The sequence below is a fragment of the Haliotis rufescens genome, unplaced genomic scaffold, assembly GCF_023055435.1.
Source record: "Haliotis rufescens isolate VD_foot unplaced genomic scaffold, xgHalRufe1.0.p SCAF_4, whole genome shotgun sequence".
NCBI classification, from domain to species: domain Eukaryota; kingdom Metazoa; phylum Mollusca; class Gastropoda; order Lepetellida; family Haliotidae; genus Haliotis; species Haliotis rufescens.
In genome coordinates this window covers 9,429,307-9,454,223 of record NW_025964112.1, presented here as the reverse complement: position 1 = coordinate 9,454,223, position 24,917 = coordinate 9,429,307, and the positions used below count along the sequence as shown (strand labels likewise).

Sequence of the window (24,917 nt, the reverse complement as noted above, 5' to 3'; positions counted from 1 at the left end):
TTCTATCGCCAATATGAATCGATAAAGTCACGAATCTCACTCTGAAAGATGACTCCTTTTATAAGATTTTATCTGTGAATTACATTGAATAGAAAGCGTCAACGCCAGATACGACCCAAACATTCCTTCGTAGTTCACTGAGCACAGATAAATGCTACTGAGCTTATGATAAACGTCGGGGACTTCAGTCCGCCAGCTGAAACATCTATCAAGATCTAGGATATATACAACGTTAACGCCAGATACGTCCCACACATTTCGTTGACGTTGACGATGACGTTTTATATTGTGCAGGTCAAGATAGGGAAATGCAGTTGAGCTTTTGATTAAACTCGGGGACAAAACTCAAGGTTTGGCTAACTATAACGAATTCCTTCAATTGTATCAGTATTTGACCTCCGATAAGTCGAATCAGATAGGTGGAATTTACGTCTTGAAAGTTTTTTGTAGTTCCAAATGGAAAATACAAAACTTGACTGATAAGTTGAACTGAAAATATGGGATTTCCATTTCGGCTGCTTTTTTTAAATAGCGAATTCATGCATGGGTAGCGTCATACCATTCTTTGACTATGACGTCACTTTATGAGCAATTTATAACATTCTCAACGGAAAGTAGCTGAACGTAATACATCGAGAGGAATACATACATGCGCATGTTTTATGATATGCTAATTATCACACAGACATTGATTATGGTTTTTGTTTTTTTAAATATACAACGTTGCACAATATCAACGCCGAGGAATGCTTATTTAAATTGCTCATTTGGAGGATATTTCTATATTTCACACATCAGTGACTAAACTGATGTCAGATGCAATTTTCTATTTTGACTAATACATGTTTCCGTATGTTTTCAGGTGACCAATTGCTTGCCTTTGCCTGTGTTTGTGACGGGCGCCACCGGTGGGGCAGGGTACGCTCACCTTTTCGCAAAAACCTGGTATTATTACTATTTGATAGTGATTCATAAACACTATTTTTCGTGAATAGGGTGCAAGTTCACAAATAGAGTCGTTTGGTTCCGTTCTACCACCAAATCCACGACAAAAGCACCGTTTTATTTACCACGTTACAGAAACGTTATGACAAAAGTCACATATAGATACATACTTTTAGATCCGTTTTCACTCTCCCGTAACCAGAGCAAATATCGTGGAGTCTACAATCGATTCGTCACGAAGAAATCATAATGAAGTCTATTTTGTATTCTGCGGCATGACATGCAACGTATGAAACCTTGTTTTGGGTATTTGGTGTTGACAGATTGCTCCACTGCTTCCCAGTGTCCTCTCGTGATACATGTATATAAACCGAGTGGAACAAAAAACCGTGGTTCAGAATTCAACGCGACGACCACTGGGGACTGTCAAAAAGGTCAGAAGTTCTTTTGGCATATAATATCCAAGACGCGTTAGCAATTATTTAGGTACTTGCTCAAATTTCCAAAATCCTTTAGATTTAGAAAAAGGGTTCCGAATCCCCGACCCACGTCTTTGAAGATGCCGGGAGGAAATGGCGGCTGGTAGAGCCGGAGTAATCCCAAGAAAGCATGATCTCGGTCGAGGCATTACCGGCAATTGGCCTCCCTCGGGAGGAGGATTGGATACACATAACAGAAACTAGTTTCAATTAAATTCTCGGAGGGGCTGCTTTTAAGAGACAAGTTGAAAATTATTTATTGAGGTTGTCCCGATTCGACCAGGATTGGTGGTAAAGACAATCGCTGCGTCGTGGAGAGAGCGAAACCAGAAAAACAGCGTTTAGTGAAAAGCGATTGCACGTACAATGACAATTACTTACGCCTCACTTGAGGAAATGTGTTCATGCATCTAATGAGCAGACTTCTGCCAGATTCACTGTCAAATAGGTAAATAGTTCCGTTTTCCCACGCAACGTGATGACGCGAAATACAAGTTGTATGGCCCATGTTCATTGTAATTTTGTGGGAGTAGTTAAAAACAATTTCCAGCTGTCATATCATAGTCGCAGTTGTTTATAAACCGAATATCACTGGTCACAGAATAAAAGACAAATTCAAAGAGGAGAGCAAAGATGAAAGCAAAACCAAGCCTAGTCTCCACTGAATCGCATTGTCACTTATCGATTTGCAGCATATCTATACATCTTATAATAGCGCAACCAAGTGAAGGCATGCTTACGGTTTGAACATGTGCGTGTTGCGATATTAGAAACAATGAAAACAAATTACAATAGGTAATTCTGTTCGATAATTAAAATTAATAATGTAGCTGCGGTGATACACAAAAGCAAATCCGTTTTTATAGTTGTCAGGAAAAAGAAAGATGGTTATACAAATAATAAATGTTAGGACAGTGTCAATACAACAATAGTGCTTCGTTGTGTCGTGGTAATAATTGTAGTAGCGATATTGGTCAAAGAAGAAGTAACATTAAGGGACTAACATTCAGAAACTTTGTATTAATTCACCTCCAGATTGTTACCGATGTCCAGCTACACTATACTATGAGATGCATGTGAAGAAACGCCGTTGTATTACAACAATTGTCATGGTTTTTAGTGGTGTATTAGCGATAGAAGTGTATTGGTGTTATCGTTGTTCGTGGAGTATACCCAGTAGAAGAGTATAACCTGTTATCGTTCTTGAAGTATAAGCGGTAGAATTGTAGTAACTGTTGTCGTTGTTCACAGAACAAACAGCTGTAGCATAGTAGCTGTCATCATTGCTCGTTGGGTATAAACGGTAGAAGAGTAGTATCTGTTATCGTTGCTCGTGAAGTATCAGTGCTAGAAGTGTATGTGGTGTTATCATTGTTCGTAAAGTATTAGCTGTTATTAAAGTAGTGGCTGTTATCGTTGTTCGTGGGGTAGAAGTGAAGTAGTTGTTATCGTTGTTCGTGGGGTAGAAGTGTAGTAGCTGTTATCGTTGTTCGTGGGGTAGAAGTGTAGTAGCTGTTATCGTTGTTCGTGGGGTAGAAGTGTAGTAGCTGTTATCGTTGTTCGTGGGGTAGAAGTGTAGTAGCTGTTATCGTTGTTCGTGAGGTAGAAGTGTAGTAGCTGTTATCGTTGTTCGTGGGGTAGAAGTGTAGTAGCTGTTATCGTTGTTCGTGAGGTAGAAGTGTAGTAGCTGTTATCGTTGTTCGTGGGGTAGAAGTGTAGTAGCTGTTATCGTTGTTCGTGGGGTAGAAGTGTAGTAGCTGTTATCGTTGTTCGTGAGGTAGAAGTGTACTAGCTGTTATCGTTGTTCGTGGGGTAGAAGTGTTGTAGCTATTATCGTTGTTCGTGGGGTAGAAGAGTAGTAGCTGTTATCGTTGTTCGTGGGGTAAAAGTGTGGTAGCTGTTATCGTTGTTCGTGGGGTAGAAGTGTAGTAGCTGTTATCGTTGTTCTTGGGGTAGAAGTGTAGTAGCTGTTATCGTTGTTCGTGGGGTAGAAGTGTAGTAGCTGTTATCGTTGTTCGTGAGGTAGAAGTGTAGTAGCTGTTATCGTTGTTCGTGGGGTAGAAGTGTGGTAGCTGTTATCCTTGTTCGTGGGGTAGAAGTGTAGTAGCTGTTATCGTTGTTCGTTGGGTAGAAATGTAGTAGCTGTTATCGTTGTTCGTGGGGTAGAAGTGTAGTAGCTGTTATCGTTGTTCGTGGGGTAGAAGTGTGGTAGCTGTTATCGTTGTTCGTGGGGTAGAAGTGTAGTAGCTGTTATCGTTGTTCGTGGGGTAGAAGTGTAGTAGCTGTTGTCGTTGTTCGTGGGGTAGAAGTGTAGTAGCTGTTATCGTAGTTCGTGGGGTAGAAGTGTAGTAGTTGCTGTCGGTGGTCGTGGAGTATAGTAGTTTCCTTTTTTGTTCGTGGAGTATAAACGGTCGAAGAGTAGTAGCTCTTATCGTTGTTCGTGGCGTCTAAAAAGTAGTAGCATAGTTGCTGGTATCGTTGTACGTAGTTTATGCTCGATAGACCATAGTAGTTTGTATTGGTATTCGTGGACTATAAGGGGTAGTAGTTGTTATCCTTGCTACTAAGTAGCATAATAGTTGATGTCGTTGTTACCTGTGTATATGTTGTAGCATATGAACTGCAATTATTATTGTTCCTGAAACATTAACGACAATGGAGAAGACCGTTTATCTGAGACGCGAGGTTATCTTGCTCCACCTGAATGTTAAAATAAGGTATGGAAATGAGCTGAACATAAAGTTTGGGTACACTTACATGATCAAGATCCTTAAACGGAAAGTCTACATAGTGTATAGTAAATAGATAATCGAATAACCAACATTAATGACGAACAAATGGTCAAAAAACACTGTTTCCTTTATGACGTTTTACATGGATGATATCTCCAAATTTTATTCTCTTTTCGAAACAACATGAGTGAGTGGGGAAGTGAAATGGTTTTAACGCCGATTGATACTGCATTTTAGTTATTTATATTACGGCGTGTCAACTTATTTTGGTGTATGAACAGGGCGATTTGTGATTCGAATTCACAACCAGAGGATCCTGGCACGCTTGAGGCATGCACTCTATACAACAAATTCCGGTGTCTTAGAAATAGGAAATAGCCCAGTCTATTTCCATGACGACATGTTTACCCTTGTGTAGGCTCCTCGGAAATCTCGTCATCTGGTATCATTTATTTTTTTTAAATCAAGAAGAAATAATAAATATCAAACAACTTTCCGGAACTACGGTTTATATGTTCCTACTGAACAATGATTGAAAGTTATTTGCCAGCTGTTTGAGTTGTTTCCTGTCAACTCCTTATTCCCTAAACAAATAATTTGATAAACCCCGCAATAATCATTATTATGTTGAAGTTAGATAGACTCCTTTTCTAATGTCATCAGATACCTAGAACATGACGCTACAGCGGATGACTTCACACAACGGAAACACAATTAATGTCTGTGGGAAGAACGTTCGAGCTTCACTACCTCTATTCACCCTTTGAGAAAGAGCTGATGAAATGTGAAGCCTGTTATTTCCCCTCTACAATGCGTTTGACATCTGTTTCTCAATCATTCCACCGATGACACTACGTCAGTTCACATACAAGTGCATTCAGATAGTCAAGTTCACGAGAGAAGTAATGACCGTCGAGACGCCCGATCAATGAAAGAAATCGAAATGGGTGGAGTTACGTTGCTCGACAATTACCCAATATCGTAATTTATTTATGTACAAAATGTACTAATTGATAGGTATAAGAGCAAAGGTACATTCCCGTCATGAAAGACGTCATATGAAAAAGTGAAACAGTTTTGTAGATTCTCAAATCACCATGACGAATACTTCTAAAAGGATCACCGATAACAATATATTGCAATAAGGTCAATAGATGTGTGAAAACCTTTGGCATATACATAGAGTGTACATAATTAATATAAGACCATTGTATACAAGACTTCAGATTTTTTAATTCACTACATACAGAATATCAAGCCATTCCCCGTACATTACAACCTTTAATTTTTTTTAACTTTCATCATGTTTCAAAGAAAAATGTTCATTAAGGCATTGAGGGTAAACAATAAGGTCACATCCACAGTTAGTTTAAAGGTATATTTTTTGTTCATTTTCCGAGTTGGGAGATTATAATAACATTATTAGCAGATAACGTAATGATGGGAAGTGTCCATTTTATTTGCAGATTTTAAATAAATGGCTTTACTGAATGTTCATAGGAGTTCGTTGCGTTCAATGCTTTTGTAACAGTGCAGCGAGATTCCTCTACACATCAGGTGTGAAGACCTAACACACACAGAGATGAATTTTCAGACTCGTCTTCTTTCAGTTTGTGGTCAGGCCTACATGACAGTAGGCACAGCACACGGTCAACATCCGAGAGGCTCTGGAGAGATACACCAAAGCCTACTAATAGTACATCCAAATATATATTAGTTTGTCTCGAACTCCGGCTAACTTGGTACGAACTCAATGGTCCTCACGACTTCGAGGTACATTGTATAAAACCTCGCTGATCAATATTTAGTATAAGTAAAGGAAGAGCGAGAGATGAATTGGATATATGAATTCAACATCAGGGATTGGATGGGGGATGAGATGAATGCAATGACGGATTCAGCTATGTCGAAAGAAAACATTAACTGACTCCCAGAGCTGCTGTAGAAAAACACAAAATGGCCCTTGCAATCAAACTACCGAAATCAAACTACCTCACTCTTCGAGTGGCGGATTTGCACACAAGGACATCTCATCCAGTTCAAATTTAACTCAATTGATCATCCACGTATACAACATTTCCTGGTAGCGGTACATCTAGCCGTGAAGTGTTGCGACCCACAGCTGCAAGAATTTGGCTCGTGATTTCAGGTTTGCGGTTGGTTTCACTAAATGTGCAACACCCCTTGTTGATGTCACACTTGGGGCTTTCCTCCATTTCACGGTGCTGATATTTACAAAAGTTTATAGCGTTAAAACCAAACCATCAAACTCCTTTATTATTAAGATATTCTTATTTCCCAATAATGGTTAGAATACAATACTTTACAAGAAGAGCAAACACGGCAAGTCATAAACAATTGTTTAAATCCTTATAGAAATGCATGTACTTTCTATTCAAATATCCATACGTCCCATAGACCTTTCCCAAAACTTTTACAATAACCTTACGGGAAATACCTATACCCATTAAAGCAGACATGCTGGGGCATTCAGCGATACGTCATGTTCAGCCATGGTCCCTTTTAGAATACACGTTCTTGAGCATGTCATTACAGATTGAGTAAAACGTTTGTCATTCATTATATTAAATTATTCACGACACCGACCATCAATGTTTGGGATTTTTGTTCGGCAAGTTAAACTTTATTTCACAACACATTTTTGTGAACATTTCTTTTTGTTGTCAACCCTGGTGATAAATTATTTTTTACAGTATTTTATGGAACAGATAATATTTTTTTCAAAACATCCAAGGCCTCTGATTGGTCGACACCTTAAACGACATCAACTTGTGACAGCACGGGTATAAATTATGAAACATGTTCGTGTTGAGGGTAAGAGTTTAGATAAGAATGTCTCTTTCCTTAATAATGTACAGGACATTCCGTGTAAATGTGACGCACTTAACTGACAACATCTCAAAAGTGGCAGTTCAACATTGGAATGCAAGAAGGTCAGACGGCCATGAAGATAAAATTGAATAAGTGAAGAGAATTCCAAACATTCAGCAGACGCACTTAGACGCAATTGTCACTTGCATTAAAAACATTGCCTGTTCAATTGCAACATTCGTCAATTGTATGAGTCTAAAAAGAACCATTTACTTTGTGCAAAGGTAGAGGTGGACTCAACCATAAAGTGACACAGCCGGCCTTATGTGGTAAGGTTCTAGGATCTTCCTAGTTGTGGGTCTTAATTCCAACTTCGCACTGATTATGAACCTTGGGCTTTCAGCACTACAGAACCTTGGTTTCACCAAAGTGGTAAACGTATACGAACTGCATCCCGTCAGGCTTCCTGTAAAATTAAGCTGACAGGCAGTGAAATAACTGAAATGAGACCTCAAACCAAAATCGCTCACTCATTCAATCAATCACCCAATCATTCACTCACTCATGCTCAAGAAACTAAGGATATCTGGAAATTGATATTGCATTCAGTCGCTGTGATTTATTTTCTATTTGAACTGAACTTCCCATTATGGAGAAATGGGCGCAAGAGTGAGTGAGTTAAAATTTAACGTCGCATTGGCATTATTTCATCCATATAGCGACGGGCGCAAGAGTGTTGCATTGATCACAACACTATCTCTCTCTGTAGTTGGACTAATATAGTACACTACAGCCTTTCCTTGCTTGTTCAAACGATGGCCATCTCCCAACAGCATCGTGCTTACGAATGGTAAATCATTCAGCAGATGTATATTAACCTTATTGGATTTGCAAATATGCCTATGACTGGAAAATAGATATTCTGTCAATATGGCCTTCTGAAACTGTTTATCAATGACATACACTGCGTGTTGAAAACAAATACGCCACTATGGAGTTGAAGTAGGTTGTTCTGTTTTCTGTCAAACAAATCCGTAACCGGTTTGTTCTAGCCGAGGTCGCTTAACTTCATCGCAGAAATATTACATTCATTTATACATTCATTGATCAGGGATTCTACATAATATCATTAAGTGACATCACTAGTGTTGGTGTTCGCAATTGCGTGATGATAGTCTTTAATGACGCACCAAGAACTAAGAAGGGATATACGTCTGTCGTCAACAGGGAATTAATTATGAAGATTTGCTGGCAGGCAGAGGCAGGTTTCAAACATTTTTTTCTACAATTCAACAGAAGCTGTCCCAAAGATGACACCGTCCTCTTTCATAAATAGAGTCATCATGATCAATCAACAATAATAATTGAACGCACATCTGTTGGGTCTTAAAGTCAATGTAGCATTTAGTCTGATAATATAGACATAATTATACAAATACTAAAATTATTCCATGAGCAATATACCAGTGGTATTCCACTGTGACCACAATAACTCTCACCTACATTAAAACATCAAATCTAAGGGACATCAAAATGAAAATAGTTGTCTTTAAAAGAACCATATATGAGCCGTAGAGGTAGTGGAAGGCTTTTCGATATATGTAAGAAGCTAATTAGTCTCAGTCATAACTATGGCAGAATCAAGAATCCAGAAAAAGCAAATATTATCCCTCCAGTCTGAAGGTTGTTCGGAATGATCTTGCAGTACATCAAAGAAAACTTTGTTACTACAGGTATCTAGTTACGATTTAAGTTTTCGAATATAGCACCCTTTTTCAGAAATAATTCGTTCGCTTCCAAGGAACTAAAATCCCGCACATTTAAGCTTTTTTCGCGTATCATTAATGGTATGATAATAGAAATTAAGGATATATTTAATGGGTCACCTAAAGTCCGTAACCATGAATGGATCTAAACTATGTCTAGACAGGTGGCGCTGTGTTTGACATATCATAATTTTTAGTATGGATGACATGAATGTAGGTCAGGAATCAATTCTGACATTGGTAGGGGATGTGTCCGCAATGACGTTGTGGCAATGTTTACAGTCAACATTCTGTGGTGGACAAGACTCTGGAAGCAGCAGAGTCGTGGCTACAGTTACTACACAGCTCTGACCCTGGATTAACAAACTCAAAAGTCTACGTATGATAACCGCGTTCAACTCTGAACTGGCATTGGAGCCACAGAAAAGAAGAAATCTACAGATTTATAGTCCAAGCGTTTGTAGAAACGGAACAGTTCCGTAAACACTGGGCAGTATCTTTTTATCTTACAATAGACAAATATCAAAATGTCTTTCCTTCTGTGAAGCTATTTATTTTTCCCGGTATGAATGATACCATTTCATCAGTATTCCAAAATGAGTGTGGTATAACTAATTGTTCACCACAAGCTAACACACATTTTAGTGCCATACAGTTATACTGTTTGTGAAGATCACTTGCGAATACTTCCTGGGGCACTCATGAAAATGGTGAAGGCACAATTATTCAAGTGGTTGCTTTAAAGTGGCTAACTTCTAATCCTTATATCATTTATTACAATGTGTTCGTGGCCATGGCTCAAGTATGAGTGCAGCTTTTCAGATGGTTTCGTTTGGACATAGACGTCTGTCAGTGCAGATGAGAACACTGTTTTGTTTCGTGGTATAAAGAAAATGACAATGGCATAAGTGTAATGACAATTTGTTCAACAATACCTCAAGAAATATTGCACATTAGTATTTATGTCTTGTACACGCCCTCTTTAATGGACTGTTTGTGTGTCGTCAGACATATCTAATCACTTTTAGCTGTGACATCTTTCTTTACAATGCATTGTACCCTGTTGTTATCGTTCAGGATTTGATTACGGTATGAGTAAATAGAAGTCACGAGTACTGGACTTATCTCCCTTGGCGATACCACTTTGTCTTTGCTTGTCGTAACTTTACAGACATCCTATTTTGATATGATATTTTGTATAGCGGTGGGTCATGTTCATAAACACTTAATGTTGTGTATTGACAATGATCGATATTTGAGTAATTGTGTACTACAAAGTTAAATACTGTCTCTTATTTGCGCGACTCACCAAACAGCATAATTTGTTTATGGCTAGCGCATATTCATCATCTCCGATCCTGTAATGCGCAAAATACTGGAACCATGGCACATAATCGGCACCTCTGAGACCTGAATGGCTCATGCTTAAACATATCTGAAACCTCACAAGCACGTTTGACTAAATTCATCTCCTAAATCCAACCGTTATTTCCCTCAGCATCATAACGCAACATGAGTCCCTTACCTCAGGGAAACATCCGTTCCACCGTTAGGTGGCATCAAAGTATCTTCCATCTTAAAATGCCAACTTTGGTTTGTGTTAATTGACTATCGTAAAAAACAATCCAACGAAGGAATTACAAATGCCATGTGTATCAGGAGAGAGTTTATTAATACCTTCAACTGTCCTTTCGTAGATAACCGTAATAAAATGTGTATTAAAGGTGGTAAAGTTCGGTGATTTGTGTAACATTGTACCCCGTGTTGCTGATCCATCTATAATTTTTGAATGGATGTTTTTTCAGAGAAGGGTTCTTTTGTTCACATACTAACACCAATGTTAAGTTTCGTCACTCTAACGTTTGTTTCATTAAAACGCATAGTGCTGTTTAGTCGGGGTTGGGGATATGATTCTTTGTGTTGTTTAGTTAAGGTGAGGGATCAGTTATAATCATATCTAAAAATCGCGACCTTTTATCAATACTATAAACTATAATAGCACCCTACACCGTTTAGAAATCCAAATATTTATAAAATCCTATGTCAATATTTTTTGGAAGAAAACACAGCATCTGCAGAGTCTATTACTTTGGTATTGATTCAATATGTTGCTAAGATATTCATTACCATGATGTTAAACAGCTTAAAATCGACATTACGTTGGACATGAGAGAGCTTATATCAACTCGGGTCACGTCTACACGTTGTTTGAACAGCAATAAAGCATGCCATTCTGTGAACATGACGTACGTTTGTTTATTGCCCTTTCCCTTACATTACCAGATAACATATTTGTGCAAGTGTAACCTCACATGTCAAAACGTGTTTTGTGCATGCGCAATGTACTTAATTTATTGTATTTCACAGGTGTGCTTCATGAATATTCAATACACAGAGGTATCTTGCCGTCACACATGGCGTATGCTACTACGTTAAAAAATACAAACCTTTTGTTGGAACACCTGGCGGCAATGTGTTCATCAAAGAGTGCAGCGTGTGCTGTTATTTTTAATTTCGCGAAATCGATTTGTGGAAGTGTAAATACCTTTTCTTCAGTGAAGTACATAACAACGCTGTCATCGATATAGAAATCATACGGCATACACACTTAACAGCGTTGTCAGAAAAGAAATCATACGACGTGCACACGTAACAACGCTGTCATCAGTATAGAAAGTATACGACACAAACACAAATCCCAATGGCATCAGGATGTAAATAGTTAATGCATAGATACTAACTTTTTCATTGATGCAGACTTCATACGACATACACACTTACCAGAGTTGTCATCCCTGTAGGTTGGTTGGTTGGTTGGTTGGTTGGTTTGTTGTTTAACGCCGCACTCAGCCATATTCCAGCTATAAGACGGCGGTCTGTTAATAATCGAGTCTGGACCAGACAATCCAGTGATTAATATCATGAGCATCGATCCCAGCAATTGGGATACGATGACATGCATCAACCAAGTCCCTGTAGTCTATATAGGATCTTGCAGTGGCATTGACGTTAGATTTATTGTTTCAACCCTTTTAACACTCTTTCGAATTTGTAATACCTTAACTATTCCAGACAGTACTATTCAAAGTGAACAAATATTGAAAATAGTTATCTGAAAAATTGTTCTTGTTATCTTGTTTTTGTGATCAACAGAATGTCTATGTGCATGGAAAGTTGACTTGTATTCTTAAATTGAAGACAATCTTGTGACTTACAAGTGTTGTCTTCAAATTATACGAAACATTGCGAACTTAGCAAATAATTACACAATTTAAACTCGAGTGCCGTTGCCGAGCCTGAAAAGGTCCCTTAATTTGGTTTAGGCATCCCCTAATTCAACTGGGCACCAGGAACTGCCAAACACAACGATAAAGCCTGAATACGCCGAATACTTGGCTCAGTTTGTCCCCGTGTTTCCATGGTTGCTTTTATGTTGGCGTCATACTCGTTCAGGAAATGTAATTGTACTTTATTCTTAATTTCAAAATCCCCATTTCACCCCCTTCAACACCATTAACAGTTTCGCTTTCTATTTTACGACATTAAATGAAATAGACACAGGATCCACCGAGGTCTAGAGATATAACAATGTGATTAAACCTACCGATTAACATTTACTATCAAAACACCCCACCCTGAATTTAACAAGGGTGATTAGCACATGTTACAAATGCACGAAATGTACTATTAATAGATCTATGGACACGCAATAGTCTCTTCAAAGGATACACCAGCCATCAAGTCTAAGCCGTATGCAAATTTCCGTTTCTGGTAACATTCGTTTTATTCCAGACCTTATCTAGCAGGTCTAAGACAGAGACAGCTTTCCATTAGTCAGGATTTCCCTTCAGTTTTCTTCTCTGGGGAAATATATTGACATAGCGCAGTGCGAATATCAAGAATAAACTTACAAGTGGAATTATGGAATCGAGGGCGTAATGTGAGATAAAGGGTACACATATATAATGCATATCAGCCAAACAGTAGAGATTCTTATGCTTTCAGTGTAATTTTTTGTCTGTCTGTCGTAAAGATAGCTGAGAATTTGATTGATAATGTCAGCTAAGCATGGTTGTATATATGTACATTACTGTCTGACATTCACACCTGTGTGGGGCGTAAATGGCTAATTTGAAACCCTTTTCATTGAAGAAATTAGTTAAAATGTATATTATATATTTGGTATATCATATGGTTTTATCAAGTTGCCAAAGTCCTAATCATTCTTATGTCCGTAACGTTTTGCGCGACTTGTGAACATTAATATATTTTGATTATCAATACTTTGTCAATTCGCATTCATTTCTAGTTTACCTTTTACGCCTAGTGGGATTTGTTTCGGCAGATAATCGAGACTGGATATTCTCTGGCGTTGACGTTTTATATAAACGTTTATAAATTCGTTAAAGAAAAACAATTAAAAAACATGTTTCATAAAAACGAAATTATCGCAATTTTCAAAACCTACCTTTCAGCGAGATATTTTTCTAGAAGAGCACGAAAATTCCCTCGACTGTTTGTATTTTTCAGGGTCCGTCTCCTCGAGTCATCCTTAGGATATCCAAAAACACCAAAACCCTCGGAATCCAACTCAAGAAAGTTTTCTTCTTTCGAGTCGCCCATGGAGTCTGTTAAAAGATCGGAGTCCAGGGTGGGAACCCCTCGCTTACCGGCAAAGTGAAAGCCGTTACATTTACACACGTTACCACCTTTTCCTCTGGCGCAGTTTGAGGCACAGAATCCTTTCAAACTAAATCCGTGTGTAGTAATAACTATGCATGTGACAAACAGCACGGCAAGGGTGTACAGAGCTGGTGTGGACGCCATTTGGATGACAAGGACCGAGAAAAGTCAAAGATGGAGTCCGGTGTTGCTCCCGGAGCTCCGGTAAAGACCGCTAGTCTTCTTCCTGTCGCTCTTTCTGACTCAAAGAAGTATTTGACTGAACTTTATAAGATATCTCAGTACCTAAAAGACGTTTCTTTGAGGAGTCCGTCACCCGCCAGGAAAGTTTGTCAAGTCACTATTGAGTCGGGATTGTCGTCTGGCAGGCAAGATGTATCCCAGAGTTCACCGCGCCTGATCTAACTGGCTTCACCTCACCTGTCTCCCTGTCACGAGGGTCGTCAGCCTGGAAAGAAAATACTAAGATGATTGGTGAAAGAGTCGCAATATATAGCCGATAGCGGCCGCCCTTTGGCGTGACTCGTCGCTCAAACAAGTAGCGGAACCAATTAATTACTGAGCATTGATATCGGTGATAATTGATACGGCATCAGTTTGATTAGCTCATCGCTGGAGCTTCCTGATACAGTGGGAGGCACTGCTTACGTGTTTCAGATTAATAATTAATTACTACGATAGAACCTTTGGGGAATCCAGCGTCCAAAACTTAGTCTTAAAGCGGCTGCAGTCACAGTGGGAGATGGAGACAGCTTCCTCACTTAGTGCTGGCGGGCTCACAGCGAACTGCTCGCGCACTCGTCACAGACACAATACCAAGATCAATGAAAACATCGCGTTTATGAAGCCCACTCGCGTCAAAACTTAATTCGCATATTCAGTATGAAGTTCGCAATGCAGATCGCCTGATTCACTAGAAAAGCTCGATATTGCCACCGTTGCAAGAAAACATTGTGACCGATTACAAGGTTCGTGTGAAGCACTTGGGTTACTCATCATCGAATGTTGCTCATATGAAGTGACTAATCTCCTTCTTGTGTAATTCAAGGTAAATAAGTAAATATCCAACAAAATAAATATGCACTTGATTGTCGTATTGTAGCAGGTTTCCACGTTCAAAACTAAAATCTGAACAGAACAAAAATGACAGTTGTTTGTTGTCATTTTCTTAATTTGTAGTACATTTTTTTCACAAAACATTTAGATATTCAACATTACGGACACAAAGATCTGTTATGTCTATAATACATTATTAGATCATTCGGAAATGTCAGGCCTTGTCAATTGTGAGTGACGTGATGGGTTTAGGTTATCGCATATGTTTTTGAAAACGTTTTCAAATAGTTTTGAATGATTGATTTATCATTATGGATGTGTTCATACGTCGTACGTCCTTTTTCTTAGAAACTGTAAATAATTCACAATTAAATCATTATCTCGCAAGATGATCAGCTTTATGACAGACTGTTGGTTTGGAAAGAATCAACGTGAATGAAAAATATTAACGTAAACTCCTTCAGTCAATATAATCAATGTAGTAGTGTATTACTAAGTAGTGACAAAGTATTGGACATTTTATCAATGGGTAATGAGTACAGTCGCGCACAAGTAAAGTTCTGTATCATCCCAACTGATCATGACAAGAAGGATACAGAATGATATATAACTGCCACTCCCTAAACAACGCTGTCCCAAGGATCAATTTCTATCACGGTTAGTACCTGTTTTAACCTTTGCAAGATGATGCTATTTACAACCAAATGTATATTTCAGTGCAGGTTCATACATCGTCGTCATAGCATTACTAGAAGCCCTGGTCGTTGTCTGAGCTCGACAATCTTGCAAGCCATACTTGTGACTACCTTAGGGAGCATTTTTGACACAGACGGTCCTGTCGGTGACCATTTAGATCATGTTGAATATACAAGTTGTATGTGACATTGCTAAAATTTCTGGATCCGCCTCATATGCAAATTTTAATGTGTCCCGAATTAACGAAGATGCTGAACATTAACGGTTTAACCTTATCATTAAAGTTGTGATACTTGTTCCTTAGAGTTCGATCTGATAGCGTATTGTAACGGTAAATGTGACGCAAGGTGCGATGTGATCATTCACAGGCAATGTCTCTTCCTCAATAATGATTCAACGTACCGAATTTAGATAATTCGTTTGGCCACCTGTATTCAAAACAGAGATCTATGTAAGCGGTATTTTCAGTGCTTGCATATTTGAATAATAGCGATAAAGCTCTTTCAATATATTCAAAAGAAATCTCGATTGTACGATTGCAACTATCGTGTGCATGTCTTTATTATCTGTCCAATCTGTGCAATTACAAGCATGAAGTGTAAACATTATCTCGTGTTTGTCTCGCCATTCGTATCGTGACTACACGGAGTGGCTTAATGTAGAATAGTTGATATTTGCCCTTTAGATATTTGACTTATACATCTTAGTTCCGGGTATACACACTTACACGTTCAATAATAGACTACTAAGCAGAACAATTCAATGATCACATTTGTCAAGATATTGGGACAACTGGTGTATTCAACTGGTAAGTCGCGAACAACGCTGTCGTCACAGCATAGAATAATAGAGGTTTTGATCGGCATTAAGAGGTTAGACGAACACCAAACTATCATGAATACCAACCATAATATTGATTTTGTTATTGTTATTTTAATATTTTGTGAAGTGTCATATCGTAATCTAGTCAGTAAGATACGTATGAGTACGATATTGTGATCGGTAACGTCACGATCAGTGGGTTGCGTTAATGAACGAAGTTGGTCTTTTAAAGTTATATCAAACGTTATTGGATTTGGAAATTACTTGATTCTGATTGGTCATTCAGAGGCTATTAAATCACAATAAACCCCCTCTGATTGAAACAGCTGGTTTGATGGCCGCATCACCGAGGGAGCTAATATTCACAGAATAGTACTTTTTTCAGTCATTGCAGGCATATTTAAATAATGATATCTACAATTACATGTTACAAAATGCACAGATGCGGTTACTACAATATTCAAAGGGTGTGACGCAATAACACGACAGAAATCTACAAAGAGAATATATTTACGTTTTGGAGAGAACAGAGAGCTTGGAATTTGGCGCTTTTCTATATACGACTGTGACGTCATATCTTTTGCGTAACAATGAGTGATATGACGTCATATATAATGGTGACGTGTGTAGAACGTAAAGCCCCTGTCTCACATACACGATTTAAGAAATTGCGAACACGATTTAAGAAAAGTTGAAAAATTGTGTTGATTCGTGCTCGACCTTGTGGTTTATGCAAATTTCTTAACCAAACACGACCCTCATACGACCCTCATACGACCTTCATACGACTGAACACGACACTCATACGACCGTCATAAGATATTCATACGATACAACACGATTTAACCTCATTTAACACGACCCCAATACGACCGTCATACGACCAAACACGACTGTCATACGACGCCCATACAACTTAACACGAATGACCACGACCGCCATACGATTAATCCCGAATCATTACGATGTCCATACGACTACAAAAATAAACACGATCTCCATACGACTGAGCAAGACCTTCATACGACATATTTTTGTTTATATTGGTCACGTGGGTCATGTAGTATATAAGCTGCATTGCAACAGCATTTCTGTGTCAGTCTTCACCATGTTCAACAACGAACAAGACCCGCATGAAGCAGCTTTGGAGGAGGAGGAAGTACTTCTGGTAGCTATGGCTTTGATGGTGAGGGGCAGGAGGCATCACTCAGTCACGTGATGGGCTCTGACAAACGTATGGATTTCGTGTTCAGGCGTATGGGAGTCGTATGAAAGGCGTATGAAAGTCGACGTCGTGTTGAAACCTGTTAAAACGTATGAAGGTCGTATGAGTTTCTTCCCACGCTTAACAACACGACTGAACGCGACTGAACACGATCTTCATACGACTGAACACGATCTTCATACGATTGAACACGACTGTCATACGACCTTCATACGACCTTCATACGACTGAACACGACTTTTCAGCTCGGCTTTAATCGTGTTATAAATTTTTGCACACGATTTAAGCCGAGCTGCGACGTCCATACGACCGCGCGCGACCGACCACGACTTAACACGAGTGAACACGAATGAGTGCGCGACCTTCATACGTTCTAACACGATTTAAGGAAACACGTTAAATCGTGTTCATTCGTGTTCAGATTCGTGAATGTGAGATAGGGGCTTAAGCCTTGCAAAGCTTGTTTAGTTTTCTTTAGGGATGCACACCTCATGTTAGCTTACCAAGTTTCCGTGCTCATATGCTTTCAATGCCTGTCATGTGTTCGAGTGAATTATTACGGTGTAAACAAACTGCTTGAGTATATACAGCGCTATATTTTGTTGACAGGCTGGTGTCGGTGATTTCATAATTCAGAGCGACAACCCACTCAAAACACTGGACTCAACCCATGCCGCTTCACTAAATATATTTGCTAAAACCAAAGAGTTCGCGTATAATTTAGTCATGGTAGAATGGAGATAAACATACTGTGTTTTGAATGTAGAGCTAGGTTACGATGTGCGTTCGGTTCCAAATTCAATTTAGAGGGGTTAAATCTACAGGGTAACCCAGCTCTACATGTATAACACAATATATTTATCACCTTATTTACAGTCGGGAGATGCCACTAAAGCCAATGTGTAACAGGTTATCATTTCAACCAACAACCCAGAACAAAACTTTAGAAGACCCATTCCCAATGCATATCGGTACTTGTTGCAGGGTTTCAGCATCCCTGCACGTTTACCTGTATCAAAGTACAACGTTTAATCGAATTATAAGTGTTTCCGTTTCTGAACCACAAATATACGTACAGATTAAGTATGTGGTTTTAACATCGATAAGTCGTATGGGCTTCTATCGCGTTAAAGAACTATACTATCCATAATTTGTTGGACCGCATCATTTCTCTCAGGAATCCAAGATAGTGATATCAAATATAACCAAGGCACGAGTCCATAACAATGCTCTTCAGCAAGCCACGAGGGCATCATTTATATTTATTAGGTTATTATGTACAGTGGACGTTGTTATCTCGAAACTGTGGCAAACAATTACATGTTTCGAGTTTTAGGAATATTCGAGATGAACGTGCAAAGACAGATCAGCAAAAAACAAATAACTTAGTGAACCTCATTAATTTTAATTTGACAATTGGTATCTTTTATCAATATATTCCAGTTAGCCCTAATAATCACAACGTGGAACTTTGTCTACATGGCATAGAAAATATTTATTAAGATATTTTAATTCCTATCTTAAATCTAAACATTAGGTTGAATGAGATAAAGACTTAAATAAACTACGCGTTTTGGTTATTTTTATGCAGCCGTCATACGGTTGAACGGATTATCCTAAAATCATCCCATATCTGTTCCATAAATACTACTTTTAACATGATATTCTCTTATATGCCTTTATATTCTTAAGTTACACAAGTCCTCAAGGACTGTAAAGAAAGAGTGGGAGATGGGAGCAACTCTCAGTATTGCTCATGGGGTAAGGATCATGGCCTGTCGCAACAAACGGTAAGCTGCGCAATGTCCGTTTACATCCATTTCAACGAGCAGGTTAAATGGAATAGCTCAATAAATCTTTAATTATCTCCCTTGTGAAAAGTAAACACTGAGACCGTCTCCTTCCGAAGTTAGCATAAATCGTTACACTTCCGCTTGCGGGTAAACGTCACAATGGCGGCCTCGGCTAGTGACGTAAACTATTGACGTTGATCACACAGTTTGGCAGTGTCTCCCTCGCATGCTGTCTTCGCCTCACTAGTCCTTACACTTGCCAAAGAATACTTAAAGGTGGTATTAACGATCTGTTGCCGTTTATCATGCATGCCCGGGGCTTCAGTCGTTCAGCTGGCAACGTGACCATTTCCATGAATACCTTTACATCAATTTTTAGTGTTTATTATTCAGAAGTGCTATATCTGCCCCGTCTTGAAATAGACAAGGCTGATATGTTTAATACCACGACCTACAGTTAGTTTCCAGTTGATTTTAATATACATATGATCAACATCCAGCTTACTTCAGTCTGTTATGAGATTTGAATATCCAAAATGCCGAACGGAAAAACTCGAATTGCCTCGAAGCCGAGCTTTATATCTAATTCAGATAACATTCATTTACCTCATTATATATACATTACTGATCGATCATGATTTCATTCATGGGGAATATACTCTGAGCAACTGTTTGTGAAACACTAAAGACGGCAATGCCCAAGAACCTATGAAATTAATGAGGAAAGCTATGACCCACGGCCAACTTTGATATTCTACTCCTGCTAATTTTAGGTGTTATTTGTATGGAACATTTACATGCGTGGGAGTATAGAACACGAGCTACAATATTTCCTTTTATATGTGGAAAGCGAAAATGCAATTCATGAATATGTATGTGAAACGATATTTGCATGGTTTTTTTAATTATTTGTAACTTTTTCATAAAGTTTTGAAATTATCATTTGAATATTGTGTGGCCATATCATTTGCCATGTGTATAAAATACGTATTTGCAAATTTCGAAAACTTATCTTTTCAAACCTAGTTTCAAGAAAATCTCTCGGTGTGTTTTTGTGGCTATTTAAACCTTCAAGTATATACGATTTGAAAAGTGTCAGTAACGACAGCTTTTCACACGTTAGAGCTATATTCTCTTTTCGAATCAAAACACACAAATAAGTGTAAAATACATGGCATATATCCCTGTTGTCATAGCGATATGTGTTAATGAAAGGTCAAAGGAATTATCAATACAATCTTTATTCCATCGTTTCTAAAATTCCATGCATAATTATTTAAAACGTCAAGGGAAAACACAGACCTAACGTGTATCTTTGTATTTATATTGTCGTGCAACTTGTAACTTCCACAACAACATATATGAAATTGAATCTTCAGTTGGTAAATCATATCAAGCAGTAACCGTTTAACGATTCGTCGTTATGAAGGTTTTAATCCCAATCATGGTCCAATGCCGCCGATAGGTTGGTCATGTATTTTACATTAATCTAATTTAAGGATGTCTGCTGATTTAAAATAAGCGTGTTTAACTTTTTGGTAAGAAAGGTGATTTTCAAATTTCAATTAAAGGACAGGTCACTATGTATTTCATTCCACTTTATGGTCTTGAAACCTGTTGTGTCAAAACCAAATTCACACCTTTTCATGTCTACGTGATGCACGATGTTGCCCCATGCTGTGAACTTTACGTGCAGTTTTACACCATGTGGCACTTACTGTTTTAGTGAAAATTGCGGGAGTGTCGCTAAGACTATTGTAAGCCTATGCTAAAGTATGGGAGTTACTATCATCTTAGCGCTAAGATCGCTTTGTGCAAGTGGGCCCTGGTGTCATCACTGATGTTGACATGTATGCCCTATTGAAACTCTTTTGGCACTATTCGAGACCATCATTCTCAGGCGTTCACGCACACATTTAATTTACTTTAAAGGGCTATAAGGGAAATAATTGTCGTTTCAGCTTTGTGAATCAACGTATCATGACGAGCATTTAAGGCGATTCAATGCATTCACCACACATCCACAAAACCCGATTCCTCCTATTAAAATATCAAATTTCTATATGTTATTTTGCTGATATTTAAGCAGTTCCCTCAATTTCTAAAGTGCAGAGCTGCTCCACTGAGAATAGTAATATGCATGCTTTCGCGAAATCAGATTACACATGTATTGATGTCATAATATGAGAATATTTCGGAGCTACCCATATTCACCATTGTCGAGAGCGGTAAGCAACGTTCATTGACTTGCCACTTGATTCAGCATTTAAATTATTTGGTGGGAAAATTCAGCCAATTTTATTATATGGTTCGTAGCTCTTGGATATAAATTTTCATTATTCTATAGAAAAATGTTCACAATAAATTCTGCAAGTTTATACTAAATATTAGTTATAAGGCATCGAACAAAGTTATATTGGCAGAAGGTGGTCGCTTTCATCTATGGATTGATGCCCGTTCTAGAGTTATAACTTACTGGATAAGACTAACTAGACAGCTTTCTACAAAATAGTCTAAACGATATTATGATTTATTAAAGAAATTAGATGATAGTGGAGATTAATTGGGTTCCATTTGTGTCAACTATCTTAATAAAGATCTATTCTTGTGTTTACACAGAGATGTAAAGACATCTACCAACAAGAGTGGTACAACGATATCAAAGAGTCGACATCCTTAAATAAGTATTCAGTGAGTGAGTTAGTGAGTTAAAATTTATAGTCAAATCGTCAATATTTCAGCCATATCGTGGCTATATCAAGGTGTACAGTAATAATGCATGATCATATACTATAATATCTGTCGACGAAGAACAGTAAAAGCACTAGATTATCACAGGTTTAGATTTAAAACAAGTATGTAACCATAATAATGTAACTATTCAGAACAATACATTATAAAAATTGGCTAGAGATCACCATCAACCAAAGTTAGGCCACCATACAAGGGACCATGGGGACTTACGATACATCTGCTTCCTGCAAGGTACCCCAGGAGGATTTACACCATTCCTCTAGCTACTGGTGATTGTTAGAAAGTTTAAGTGAGTGAGTTAGTCATATAGGCAATGTTTCAGCCATATCGTGACTATCAAGGGTTAAATATAATAAATACAATTAAACTTAATATATAAAAACCTGCCAACGAAGGACAGTAAAATAACTAGACTTATCACAGAAAAAGATATAAAACTGGAAATTACTATTCAGATTTCAAACTTAAACATGTGCCGGGTATTAACAAAATTAAGATGTCATTGTCATGATTTTCATATCAGAGCTACCAGATTTTCCAAAACTCAAGAAACAGAAAATACAACTGTTACATGTTTTTACTGTAACCATGGTACAGAAGATGAATATTACGTGGTAAAGATTTGCCCGGAATACAGTAACACAAGAATGAAATATTTACCCCAGTATTTTGTAATCAGGCCCTCTTATGAAAAAATTCTGATTCTTATACAGACTGATACGATATTCCCCTATCTTTATTATTGTATCATATACACTCTTAAAAAAATGAAACGCACAGGTAACATGTAGGCCATTGGACCTCACTAAATAAAATCCGGAATATAAATTGGATATATGGTATATAAGGATTGAAGTTGTATTTGTTGACGTTCATAAGCTGATGAAGACAGTGCCTCACGTGAGCAAATTCCACGATGCGCGCTTTATGGTAAATTTGCTCACGTGAGGCACTGTCTTCATCAGCTGATGAACATCAACAAATACAACTTCAATCCTTATATTGACATATACATAAATCATAACAAAACAACCCATTAGACATGAAACTTTAATTATTATTAGCGAAATATATCAACGCGGAGAGTCGTGACGCCGTGACGTTATCCGTCCCAAACATTCCATTTAGAGTGACATCCGTTGGTTTTACAAACGGCAGAAAATGGCGGCTACCGCAATGTCATTCGCTTGAAATAAAAGTTGCACCCAGTAAAGTTAGCGGTGAAAAAATCCAGACCCGGCTCATGCTGACAATGGAGACATATCAACGTTCTGTGAGCTTTTGGTGTGTGTTTGAGTCATACTACGGCTGCTGACGACGGGGATTACCGCTTGAGGTGGCTCGGTTGGACTTACTGAGGCACGATAGTGTGTAGCTCAGTGATTTCTTTTGGTTAGTCGAACGTTCTCTGTTATAGCTTCAAATGGACGCTTCATTCCGGTGACCAGACATATACAGGATCTGTCTGACTTCAAAGCCTGCATCATTCATAGCCTAAATCGATGACTGTTGCACCCACGTCATCGCAATGCCACAGCTACGGAAACTGCAGGACGCATCCCTAGTTTGAGGAGGATATCGGACCAGACATATCCTACACCACGAGATCTGACTTGGTTGTGGTTCAGGGAAATTTGACTGCAAATCGATAAAGGAATCAAATTCTTCAACCTCACCTTCCAATCATTGACCACCAGAGGGAGCTGTTTCAACAGGACAACGCTCCACCGCACACAGCTCGTGTCATGGTACCTTCATAATGCCAACATCAACGACTTGCCTTGGCCGTCGAGATCTCCAGATCTCAATCGAACACCTCTGGGATGAACTCGATCGACGTGTACGTCAACGTCAGAACACGCCGCAGACACTCCCACAACACTCCCACAACAAGCACAACTTATCCAGTCAGTTGCGAGGAGACGCAGAGCCGTGATTGCTGCATGCCCGGGGCGGTCACACGAGATACTGAGTTCAGCGCAACCTTCTGGCCATATGTGACATGACAATGAACGGTTTTCAATGTCTGTGTGCCATGACAACATGTGACTATCGAGCTCCAGAATTTCGTATTTGTATCTATGATATTAAATTAAATATATCGACTCCATTAGGTACAATAAATATAAAAATATGGTTTTATGCTGCACCGCATAATGTCGGCCACAGATTTGATGAAATATGTCGGAATGTTGACCAATTAGTTTATGATGTCTTTCACAGCGCACTCAGTTGCTCACAGTTCCTAAAAGCTTAATCAAGAAAATGGTAATATCATTCCTGCAATTTCCTCATTGATGAAACTCGATGTAGCTCTGACACAAAAGTGATCATGACAACAGACATTTGTGCGCAAGGATTTCTTCTCATATTTTCTCCTATCAAAATGATACATTTCGGTGGTATACATCAGTTAATACTGGTATATAACAGAATACCATAACTACAGTTCGTTTATTCAGTCTACATAATAATCCATTTCTTCACTACGTTAATTATAATATCTGAGATAAATACGAGTGAATGTACATGAAACTATCTAAATACCAACTAGTTCCCACGTGTGCAGTCGCGGGCACAAACAATCAAGGCTAGAGAAACCACGCTGTGGATTACATGGGTACAAGTTCCGAGGAATACCCAATGGACCAGTAACTTGGTCTTACAAAGTTAATCATCCGACCAGTCCATTCACGCCAATCGCTAAAGATGCGTTCGGGCGAACAGTTCTGTATTGTTTTATACTCTTGAAATCGACCCTTAAGTCGGGGATATAGGATTTGCATGGTGAATATAGTTAATAACACGAAGGTATAATTTCATTTGTCCTTATCCATCTGTTTATCTTGAAGAGAGCAAGCAGTATTTAATCGTACATTATTTTCTACGGTTTTTATAATTGATGAAAAGCCTACGAAGCATACGCATTTGTCTTGTTAAGTGATAAATAGGTACCGACGTTAATGCATCTTAGCTATCATTAATACCACACCCATTAAGTGACCTCCCGACAGATCAGGGCATGTTTTACTATTTGTGTTGTTGAAACGCAAAACGCATTCCTATCTAAATTGTGTGTTAATTAATCGCCACAACGCAACAGGTCCGTCACTTCCTTCACCATTATTTGGATA

The 24,917-nt window shown here is 38.4% G+C and overlaps 1 protein-coding gene across 2 annotated transcripts in view; it reads right to left on the bottom strand.

Annotated features, from left to right (window-relative positions):
- Window positions 1-14,274, bottom strand: part of LOC124135815 — a 30,941-nt gene extending 16,667 nt beyond the window's left edge. The window contains exons 1-2 of one of the 2 annotated variants that reach the window (XM_046501389.2): window positions 14,122-14,274; window positions 13,223-13,885 (exon numbers count right to left, since the gene is read on the bottom strand). In XM_046501389.2, coding sequence (XP_046357345.1) covers window positions 13,223-13,581 — 359 coding nt within the window. In that variant the 5' untranslated portion in view covers window positions 13,582-13,885; window positions 14,122-14,274. Of the gene's footprint in view, window positions 1-13,222; window positions 13,886-14,085 lie in introns of both variants that reach the window. The other variant, XM_046501390.2, reaches the window with a different exon arrangement.
- Between the last annotated feature and the right edge of the window lie 10,643 nt (window positions 14,275-24,917).